The sequence below is a fragment of the Suricata suricatta genome, chromosome 1, assembly GCF_006229205.1.
Source record: "Suricata suricatta isolate VVHF042 chromosome 1, meerkat_22Aug2017_6uvM2_HiC, whole genome shotgun sequence".
NCBI classification, from domain to species: Eukaryota; Metazoa; Chordata; class Mammalia; order Carnivora; family Herpestidae; genus Suricata; species Suricata suricatta.
Window position 1 is genome coordinate 190,377,149 of NC_043700.1, and position 11,227 is coordinate 190,388,375.

Below are 11,227 nucleotides of genomic sequence, written 5' to 3' on the forward strand. Positions count from 1 at the left end.
CGCCGACCCCTGCTGACATGGGCCCTGGGCCCCTGGCGCGCCGACCCCTGCTGACCGGGTCCCTGGGCCCCTGGCGCGCCGAGCCCCTGTCTGAATGCTGCTGGCCGGGCACGGTGTGTGCTGTGAACCCCCGATGTGGAGTAAACAGAGGAGAGCAGTTCTTTACATGTTGCTTTGGAGAAATGCTTCTCTTTGTTGGGAAGTCAGTGCTGGATCTTTGTTTTCAAACCCAGTGAAGTATATTTGTCCAAGTTAAAGATTCTTATTTTATAAAATAGTTGTTGCATTGTTTTTTCCTAGTGATTGTTTTTAATCCTGTCAAGTGAAAATCTGCTGAGGAAGGCTGAGAAAATGACCTGGCCAGGCCGGCACGGGGGGCTGGGCATGTGCTTAGCGAAGGAAGGCAGCAGAAGGCAGTTCTCAGGACCCACCGGCCTGTTGCCGGCCTCCTGCCCCAAGGGGTGCAGCGCACCTCCCCACGCAGGCTCCCCTGGCTTTTGGGGAGTCGGTGGAAAGAACTTGGGAAAAACAACTCTCTTTCCTTACGGCCTGTAACAATAGAACAGAATCACTGCGATGTTCATAAACTATAGCCTATTTATACCCAGGCTTTTCTATTTTTTTATAATAAATTAAAAAAAAATTTTTTTAACATTTATTTATTTTTGAGAGACAGAGCACGAGCAGGGGAGGGACAGAGAGAGAGGGAGACACAGAATCGGAAGCAGGCTCCAGGCTCTGAGCTAGCTGTCAGCTCAGAGCCTGATGCAGGGCTTGAACCCACGAACTGTGAGATCATGACCTGAGCAGAAGTCAAGATGCTCAACCGACTGAGCCACGCAAGCGCCCCGAGGCTTTTCTTTCTAGAATCTGCCTGCTGGCTGCAGTGAAAATAAAGGCATAAGGGGCCCTACAGAGGAAATTAGAATGCAGAAGTCTTGTTTTCTGTTCTGGCTACAGTGAACGTTTGCCTATGGGTGTGACGTTCATTTCCTAGGACCGAGGACGGCACACGGGGTTCTGGGCTTTGCTTTCCCGCCCAGCCCCCACCAGCTGATCAGAATCAAAAGCCACTAGCAAGTTTACAGTCTGATTAAAACGTTGGTGATGTAACCACGAGGCACGCCGGCAGAGGTGAGGGTGAGCATCACCCGTGAGATGAGCTCTTTCCTCACGGCTTCCGTGTTTTTGCGTGTGACAATCACATGTGTGGTGTCCACCGTTCCCGTGAAGGCTGCCGTGGCGTCGGGCTCCGCTGGGCCCTGGCTGCGGTGGGACGGCTGGCTGCCGGGAACCCGCTCCTCCATCCTCCACCTCGTCCCTGCCACATGCTGTGCCCCCACGTTACAGCTGTGACCTGCTGAGCTCAGTGTTTTGTCCAGGAGACGTCCCCATAACAGCACGAAACCCAGTCATGTCAACTTTGTGTATGTTGATTACAATCCGGCAGCCCCTACCAGGGAAGAGTTTGGGCAGCTGGTGATTATTTATTCCTCCAGGAGATCGTGACCTTCCCGGGGCCTTGCCGTTTGCTAGGTTCTGCTGAAACCGCCTTTGCCAGTTCCCTTTGTCTGCACGTGCAGGTAACACACGGTTCTCTGGCCATTCATGTTTTATTTTAATGTTTATTATTGAGAGAGAGAGAGAGTGCGTGTGAGCACGAACCAGGGAGGGGCAGGGAGAAAGAGAGAAAGAGAGAATCCCAAGGAGGCTCCAGCTGTCAGCGTGGAGCTCGATGCAGGGCTCAGACCCACACACCGTGACATCATGAGTTGAGCCAAAACCAAGTGGGACACTTGGCTGAGCTGCCCGCGCCCTCGGCCATTCATTTTGTGTAGCATGTTGTGTGAGTGTGTGTGCTCTGGCCGCTCACACGCCCCCCGCTGTGGTTTTGGCGAGCGGCGCCGTCCTGAGCTGTCTCTGTCGTCAGTGGGCATGGCCTGCGCCCGATGTCAGATATCTCCACGCTCCTTTCCCCATTTTCAAAAACAGAAAACAGTGTTAAGGTTTGTCAGCTGTTATTTGGAATCCTCAAGTTTAGCTGGTTCTGTTTTCTCTGTCCCCAGAGTTAAAGCTTTTTGTATTGCTTGTTTAGTTTTAATAAGTGGTTTTATTTCCGTTTATTTTAATGGAGCTTCTGCATTAAAGGAGGCAGTTCGTCATCCATTTCGGGGCGTGCGGGCGAGGGACCACAGCGGGCCCTGTCTGGGCGGTAAGTGAGTGCAGCGACAGCCTTGAGCTCCGGAAGCCGCCCGGCGGCCCCCCGTTGGGAGGACCGAGGCCCCGGGTGCTGCGGGGCCTCAGCGCAGTTGCTCCTGTTCTCACGGTGACCGGGCGCCACCAGGGAAACCCTTCCGGCCAGTGAGAGCACCCAGCCCGTCTTAGCACTTGCCTGTGTGTGTATCTGCCGGGCCAGGTTGGACGGACAAAATACACAAACCGTGTTAGGTGTTTTAGGGCAGTTTACTCTTAAAGTTACTTTGATAGTGTATTTGCACACTGACTTTTGAACTTACCTCATTCTGGATAATAATCAGGGGATAAAAACAATGGTAACTAACGTTTATGGAGCACTTCAAATGCATGAGCTTCCGAGGATCGCAAGAGGTGAGGCTGTGCCCGCTCTGTAGGCCGGACCCCTGGGCAGCCAGTGGCTAAAGCTGAGAAGGCTCCGGGGGCTGTGCGGTCAAGAAGCTTGGCCCCATCTCCTCGCTCCGGATGGAGGGGCAGGCATTCAGGGACACCTGGGGGCCGTGGGCTTTTGGCTTTTCCTCGGGGACGCCCCGGAGCGTCGGAAGGTCTGGAGCAGAGGCTGGTGTAACCTGAGTTCGAGGCTGGTGGGGTACTGAGGGCCGCTGCTCTGAGGCTGGGTGGGACGGGGTGAGGCTGGGTAGACGGAGGGGCAGGGGTGCACTCCGAGAAAGTGGTGGTCTGTAAGGTGGAAGACAGGGAGAACTAGCTGGATTCTAAATATATTTTGAATGTAGAGCTGACAGGACCCCATTTGGGGTGGAGAGAAGGTAGTAATCGAGGGAGGGATAGCCAGGGTTTCTGGTCGGAGCAACTGCAAGAATGGAACTTTCGTTTCTGAGGAAAGGAAGTTCGGGAAGAGACCCTGATCTGTTGGGGGGAGGGGGGAGGGTGTGACTAGACCCTTGAACATGAGCCCCCAGGGAGAGGGCCAAGTGGAGAAAGGGCGGCTGGGTGTGCATGGGGGTAGGTGGGGTGGGTGCTCCAGGAGGAGGCTGGACAGCAGACTGCTTGCTCGTCCGTGTGTCTCGCCCAGTCCTGACCACTGCCTGTCTCTCGGGCCAGGTAGGAAGCTGCGTAAGACAGGACGGTGCCGTGCGGCCTGTGGGGCACGGACCCAGCCCCAGCCAGCTGGTCGTGGCCGTGGCAGATGTGGTCCTGATGGGGGCAGACCTTCTCCTGATCTCGCTTTAGGAAAGGGGGGAATTGTGGTTCCTGCAGGAAATTGCTGACTGTAAATGTCAGGAAGTAAGGCCAGGAGAGCGGCAAGAAATGGGACCGGCTGCTATGAAACCTGCGGCTGAGCGGAGGAAAAGGACACAAAGGAGGCGTGGGAGGTGCCGGGCATTGTGGGAGGTGCACGGTGTGGGACTCGGAAGAGCCTGAGGGCGGGGCAGGGAGGGGTGCAGGGGCGGGGCCTGCGCAGCCGTGAGCCTGGCCTCCAAAGTAAGTTCCTACACGCAACGACCCCCTCCCCCTGCCATGCTCTTTCCTGGTGACGTGTTTTCTCCGTCTCTCAGGTGCTCCCGCTATCCTGACCTTGTCCTTGTCCTTCGTATCTGTTTACTTGCATCAAACCCTGCTTTGGGGGCACACAGGTGCCAGACTTTCACGTGGGAACTTTACGTGGACGGAGCATACTGTGCGGATTTCGCAACTTCTTTTCATGAACATTTTTTTAAAGTTTTATCTGTTTGATCATGTGATTAGCTGCTTTTCACTGCTAAACAGTTGTCCGTTGTGAGACCATAAAGCCGTTTATTCTTCTGGTAATGGGCCCTTTCCGTTCTGTCCCATTCTGGCTGTTCATAAAGGATGAGATAGGGCGCGTCCTCCTGCGCGCGCAGGGCTTTTCTGGACCCGACACGCGGGCGTCCGGTCACCGGATCAGAGGCAGGGTGCGCTAACTGTTTTAGCATCTCGGCCTTGTCTTTGGTGAAAGCGGCGCGCTCCCCAGGAAGGCACACTAACCTCTGGCTGCGTGCACGGGTTCCTCACGTGCCCACCACGGCTTCTGGAACAGATCATGCTTTCTAGATTAAAAAGAGCCGTTCGAGTTGTGCCTCGAGGAGCTGGACTCCTCCTGTTACCTGAACAGTGAAGTGTGAGGAGCCGTAGGTCCGAACATTGGACCTGGAGCCCGGCTGCCCCTGTGCCCGAATCTCCCCCCGCCGGAGCCCAGCTGCTCCCGGCGGAGCGTGGGTGCCCGAAGGGAAAGGGAGCTGCCGTTTCCACACTCAAGTGAGAGGGGGGACATTTTTCTACATGCGTTACCCAGGATGGTCTCTGGCTAACCCAGCACCACGTGGAGGGGCCAGGGGGCTTGAACTTTGCTCCAGCAGAAGCAGTCTCTTCTCTGACCGTGAGATGAAAGCGCAGAGAAGTCGGCTGCCCCGTCTGGCGTTCACACAGGACCCTGCCCGGCTCACACGCTCCTCACGTCGCCTCGGCCTGCTCAAGGTGATGCGGGGCACGGCTAACCTTTTTCTCAGCCTTGATTAATCTATTTGATCATGACTTATACCTGAGGCTGACATCCTCTACTTCCTGTGACAGATAACTGTCTTTTGTCCGTCATTCGAAGAAGGTGCAGATCGCGTCCCCTGGCCCGTGGTGGGCGTGTGGTGCCGTTGACCCAGTGGGTATGTCTCTTACACCGTACTCCAGAGAGCAGGTGTAGGAAGAGCTGGGGCGCTGGTAGATCTTCCTGGGGTCGAGGCTGGGGGTCCCAGCCTCGTGCAGGCGCGGAGCTGGACACAGCTTTTTGTTTGGGGTTTTGTTTATTTACATACGTACTTAGTCTTGGAGTGGCTGTGGGCCAGGGATGTTCCCCCCGCACAGCCCACGCCTCACCGCCCACTTCCTGTTACGTTGCACCCGACCACCTCCCGTAGCCCTCTTTCTGCCTCGGCCACCGGAGGCGTGAGCTCGTGACCCCAGGAGCGCAGGCTCCGTGTCTCACTCGGTGTTCTTCTGATTATTGGCTTACCATTAACTTAGTTCTAAATTTTAAAAGGGTTTTGAAGATGAACGTGATCCTTCACAGTGAATCGTCACCAGTAATCCTGCCTTGATATCTAGTTGGGTTTCCTCCCACTAACCTTCCAACTGCGCTTTCGAGGTTAAAACCCGAGATCTGAAAACCTGTAAGAGAGCTGCGTCCACGTGCAGGGTGAGTGTGAGCAGAGGCGTGCCCTCGAGCTGCACCGCGGTTGCTGCCCTGTGACAGGCCGCCCCACAGCGGAGCGACTTACACTGGCCGCTTCACTTGCTCCCAGTTGTGGGGGGGAGCCGGGGCTCAGCTGGGAGGTTCTCCCGTGGTTGGCCCTGGGTGGGGTCTCACTGCTGCCATCCGACGGCGCTGGGACGGGAAGACCTGGGATCGCCCTCCTCGCGTGCCCGGCCTCTCGGCGGGGAGGCTGGCCGTGACCCCCACTGAGGAGGATGTGCAGGAGGGCCCCGGAGTGAGCATTCCTAGGGAGGTGGGGACACACCGACACCCACTGTGGGCGGGGCCAGCAGACATGGTTCTCTAGGAGGGGGGACACAGAGCGCCAGACTTTCTCCGTCCTGGTGGGGGCTTTCTGGAGAGATGGAAGCTCAGGACCCCAGGCTCCCGGGAGGGAAGGTGTCCGATACCTTAATGGAAACGCAGCCCTGAATAGAAGCCGACAAATTGGCTGAATCACTTCCTGCTGCCGCTGCCTTGAGGGCGAAGAAGAGACGTTCAGGGGACAAGATGATCTGCTCAGATTCTAAATGTGATAGCGGACCCGAAAAAGCTCCGCAGGAGGGGTGGAGGGCGGGGCAGAACACCCCCCAGAAGGGGCAGTGGCACCATTTCCTGGGTGTGGAGAGTGGGGCTGTGGTGGGCTGAATGCTTTAGGCAGGGCTGCGGGGTGACGGTGTTCACTCCCAGGTCTTGTTTTGACTCCCGTGCCCCTGTCTGTGAGCAGACCGGGCAGCTCGGGGTCCCCGAGTGTCATACTGGTTAGTGACTGCAGGCTTGGGGTGGGGGTGTCCATCCAGCAGTTAGGAAATTTCTAGTTCAAACGATCTCTCCATAAAAGATGAGCCTGTGAGTTGGTTAGCATGGCGACAGAAACCTTGGAACCAGGGCAGTGAGTGCGTGCGATCACTTGTGTCTCCTTTGTGCTGGTGACGGGGAGGGTGGCTGGTGTGGAGCGGGAGGGAACGTCCTGAAGAGGGGAACCAACTAAACAGTATGCTGGAAGCAGGGGCCAGTGGCTGCAGGGTCTGACTGGGGCTGGGTCTCCATGAAAGCTTTAGCTCCGCCCCCAGCCTCAGTGAGAGGGTGTGGCCGTTTGGGGGCCCCCTGTCCAGGCAGAATCCAGAGGACTTGGGTTTATCTGGGTCAGGTTAGGTATTTTTCTTACTCCTCCAACCTCAAACTCAAATCAGAGCAATTTTTTTTTCATGTTTATTTTTGAGAGAGCACAAGCAGGGGAGGTATGGAGAGAGAGAGGGAGACACAGAATTAGAAGCAGGCTCTGGGCTCCGAGCTTTTAGCACACAGCCTGACATGGGGCTTGAACCCATGAATCGTGAGATCGTGACCTGAGCCGAAGTCGGACAATTAACCGACTGAGCTGCCCAGGCGCCCCCAGAGCAGAGTTTAAAGGCAATTTAGAAACCAGGAATCCAAGCGTGAGATTCTAGAAGATGGAAAGCACAGACAGAATCTGGAAATGGCACCGATGGTTCAGATGGGTGAGGGACAGGCATTCTGCCGGTGCCTCAGGCGCACGTCACCCCAGCCAGGCCTCGAGGATGAGGGGCGTGCGGTCTCAGGGTCAAGGGTGAAGCAGCGCACACGTCCTGCTGCCCAGTGAGCGTGTGTCAGGGTGCCAGTCCAGAGCCAGGCCGGCGGGATCCGGGGGCCCGTTCCCTCTGAGAAGTAGGTGTTACTATAGTGTAGACCCCTGGAGGACAGGGCCTTGTCGCTCTGTGGGGCATGCCCAGCCCAGGCGTGCCATGACTGTGCTCACGACTGTTGGTTGAGCCAGTGATAAAGTAGGGGAATGATCGTGCGTTCAGAGACCGGCCAGTCCCCCTGTGTGCTTCAGCAGTCTCCAGATTCGGAGGACCGCTGCCTGAATTTGAGCGTGCTCTTGCTGTGCAGGGTGGGGGCTTTCCGCCTGCTCATGGGACCCTGGGCTGTGCTCTGCTCGGGGCAGTTAGGGGTTCAGTGGGAGTGGTAGCAGTTTTTGCACCTGCAGCGTGTTCTCCATTACATTCACTCAGATGGTCTGGTTTACTCTGTTTCTTCAGCCACCATGGGCTCTCAGGTACCCCCAAGTGCCCTCATGGTTAGTTGGTTAGTGGGAAAGTCCACAGGATTTCTTACCGGCACGAAACAAACACTGAACTGTACCTGCCGTGAATCTGAAGTAGGCTCCAGGCTCCGAGCTGTCAGCACAGAGCCCGACGTGGGGCTCGAACCCATGAACCATGAGATCATGACCGGAGCTGAAGTCGGACGCTCAGCCGACTGAGCCCCCCGGGTGCCCCTGATGATTACTTTTAATCTATGCAGGATGCCACGGTGGTTGGGGAAGGTGGACAGAGCCTAGTGGGTGGAGTTCAAGGAATGAGCTCCCTGTTTCGCTGTCACGTGCATGGGAGAACCGATGTGTGGGCTGATCTGCTGCCTTCCTGTCCAGAGCGGCTAAACTTCACAGGTGTGTGGACGTAATTTCCAGGACAAAGCAGAAAAAAAAATACCATCGAGTTGCTAGTTGTGATGATTGTGCTGTGTAGAAGGAATATTAAGCGGCCGGTGTCGTAGGGACCTGAGCAAAGTCATGGAGCAGTCCCGGGAGGCTCGGCCCTCGGCCCTGGAGCCTGGCGCTTGGTTTAGAAACCCGGTGACATCGGCTCGCTGCAGAGGACAACATGCAGCGAGCCTCGAGTCAGCTGACCCCGGTGTTAGGTTCGTGGTCCGGACGGAATGCAGCAAAGCGGCCATGGTCATCACACCTTGAACGTGATGACGGTAAGCAGAGACTTTCTGGTGGAATTGTGTGCTCAGGGCCATGTTTATGACTAACATTTGCCACGGGTTTTAGGGGGATTTTAAGGAAAGGACAGCTCTTTTGCGACCGGTCCCCTGTCACCCTCTGTCCTGTCTCTCTACTAACAGCTGTGACATGTCGGGGATAGAGTGGACCTGGCAGCATCTCCACTTAACCGTTTCGGCCGTGCTCTGTGTCTTGCCGTTCAAGCCGGAGCCGTGCTGTTTCTTGTTGAGGACATCTGTGATCCTTGTGCTGAGTCATTTTGAGTTCAGTGAATGGGGAACGGTTCTATTTTTAGCCCCTCCAGGCCCTGTGAGGGCGGCGGGTGGAGCGGAGGCCCGTGCACCTGTTGGGGTCGCACCCACCAGAGAGAGAGAGAGAGAGAGAGAGAGAGAGAGACTCCGTTCCGGTTTAAACAGGACCCTCGACCGTGAGTGAAGGTCCTCGGAAATACGTTTTCTCTCTCCAGAGCCCAGAAGGACGGTCCTTTCTTCCTGTGAGAAACAGAAGATACTTAATGTTTCAGAGCTTCCTTAGTAGACGATCGTCTGTTCGTGCCCGTTTCCAGCATCTGTCGTTCTGTGACTTGGGCTGTTGTTGTTTCCCTCACGATTTCAGGCTCTTCTGTGCCCTGCTCGTGACCTTTAAAGAGAGGACAGGGCCGTCACCCCGCTCAGGGCCACGGCGTGCTCTGCCCTGCTCTTGGCTGCGGCCGCCAGCGTTCGCTCTCTCTACACTGGGAGCTCCTGGCAGAGCTGCAAACGCTGCCTGTGACATTCGCCCCCCGGTGCTGAGGCTCGTACGGGACCTCCTCCCGCAGATGCCGAATACTGTTTTCCATGGCGACCGTTGGCCACACGATGCGGGTTCAGGGCCGTGGGCTGCGCCGTGGCCGAGATGCGGCGGCCCCGGGAAGGCCAGCTCCTCTGGGAGGCACATTCATCGTCTCGCTTCTTCCTAGTAGGTGCCGCTGAACATGTGTGACAGTAACACAGGCACACTGGACTGGATCGGCAAACCCCCAGGTTTCCAACTCTCGCCGTAGTTCGATACTGGTGATGTAGTTCATTTGGCGCGTGGAAGATTTGGAAGCATTTATGTTAAAACAAGGGGTGTCCGAGTACCGGATATTTTGTGCCTGCAGGAAACTCACATGTGCGTTTGTTCCCTCGCAGAGCTCTGGTATCGAGACTTTGGTGGAGGAGCTCTGCTCCAGACTGAAGGACCTTCAGAGCAAGCAAGGTGAGCTCACCACCTCCGGGGCGCCCAGCGGGTGGGTCCAGGGCCTCCTAGGACAGGCCAGAGACAGCCAAGGCCAAGAAAAGTCCGAGTTCACTGTGTCTCCATGGCAGCAGCATCCGCGTCTCCGGCTCTTAGTGGCTCCGGGCCACCCTTGGCGGTCCCTTGTCGCCAGGCCCCTGTTCCCAGAGACGTCACTTAGTCCACAGGCGCCCTCGTGGTGGGGGGACGTTTGGGTTCATCTTCACATTGAAACCCAGGGATCGAGAGTGACATCTCCTCTTTCTCGTCCTTGTCCCCTGTGACTATCTGTCCCTGGACATCAAGGCCTCCAGAGGCGTTGACTGATTACTTCAGATTTGGAAGGAATTTCTGCTTTGACTCTTGGATTGTTTGGAAAGGCAGGCTTCGAAGCCCCCTGAAGTCATTCTGCTTCGTGAATCCCCATGGCTTCTGGGGCCAGCCTTCCTGCAGGCCCTTGGAGTGAGAGCTGCGCTGCCAGGTTGAGGGTCTTGGTTTCCCGTGTCCTCTTCATGGCCACTCTGCTGCCCAGGGGCCCCGGGGCCGCCTCCGAAGGGCGTGGTTGGTCTGTTTCCAACCTAAGGCAGTAGGTGCTGTGAGCCGAGCCGAGAGCGGGTCCTCTGCTGGAGTCGTGTGAACCCAGCGCTTGCTCAGCCGGGCGCTGTAACAGAGCCGCCTGCAGCGGGCGCTCTGGCAGAATCGTATCCGTAGGAGGAGTCCGAACCACGTCCACAAGTGGGGGATTTAGTGAGAAAATACTCCTGGACTCGAAGCAGAAGTTCCCTCTCCTCCTGCTCTAGTTAACGGGGGTTTCAGTCTGTCAGTCGGGGGCCTCTGCTCAGCGTCCTGTCAGTGGGACTGGGCCAGAGCCTGCCCTCTGGTGCCGTCACGAGAGAGATCTTGATTAGAAGGTCAGATGGGCACAGCGTTCTCTTCAAGCCTGTGTAAGTTCTGATTAAAGTCACTTGAGAAACTTGAAAGCAAGGATCATTTATTAACTAGATACACGACAAATCTTTCTGAATTTTTGTCTCATCACAGAAGAGAAGATTCACAAAAAGTTAGAGGGGTCTCCCTCTCCAGAGGCAGAATTACCCCCAACAGCAAAGGATCAAGTGGAAATGTACGTAAGATCGTATTCAGTCCTGAAGTGTGGACACCAGACTCGGGACTGCCGCCTGCTTTACGGTTCTGAGTCGTTGTCTTGTGTCCAGTCTCCTGTCTTACGGTTCGGGACACACGGGTTGAGCACTTGACTGTGTGCGTGGCGCTGAGAGCTCAAAGGCGAAGGAGACGGCCCTGTGCCTGTCACTCGTGCACGGAGTGAGCGAGCGACGCACGGCTGTTATGTCTGCCCACGTGCCGTACACGGGTCCCTGGAGACGCCTGTGGGGACACGGGCTCGCCCTCGCCCTGCACGCAGGGTTCCGCTGCTGCCTCCGGATGGATGGGGCCAGTCATCGACCTAGTCGGGCCCGTTTCCCGAAGGTGCCATGAGTCCTCTGCCTGCAGGCGGGCGGTGAAATCGGCTGCTTTATAAGCAGAACTTGCTTATTATACAATTTATTTGAATCTTATGAACTTGTAGAACTTCAGGCGAAAATAGCTTTTCTTGGTTGGGGTGGCCCGGTGCTGTCCCCTGTGGCCACCACAGGCCACGAGTGGCCGCCGAGCACCTG

At 56.4% G+C, this 11,227-nt stretch overlaps 1 protein-coding gene across 4 annotated transcripts in view; it reads left to right on the forward strand.

Moving 5' to 3' along the window:
- KIAA0232 (KIAA0232 ortholog) overlaps positions 1 to 11,227 on the forward strand; it is a 48,691-nt gene that overhangs the window by 18,188 nt on the left and 19,276 nt on the right. For 3 of the 4 annotated variants that reach the window (XM_029948869.1, XM_029948873.1, XM_029948884.1), the window contains 2 exons: positions 9,464 to 9,530; positions 10,590 to 10,671. In XM_029948869.1, the coding sequence (XP_029804729.1) occupies positions 9,464 to 9,530; positions 10,590 to 10,671 (149 nt within the window). Of the gene's footprint in view, positions 1 to 7,758; positions 8,267 to 9,463; positions 9,531 to 10,589; positions 10,672 to 11,227 lie in introns of those variants that run through there. The other variant, XM_029948892.1, reaches the window with a different exon arrangement.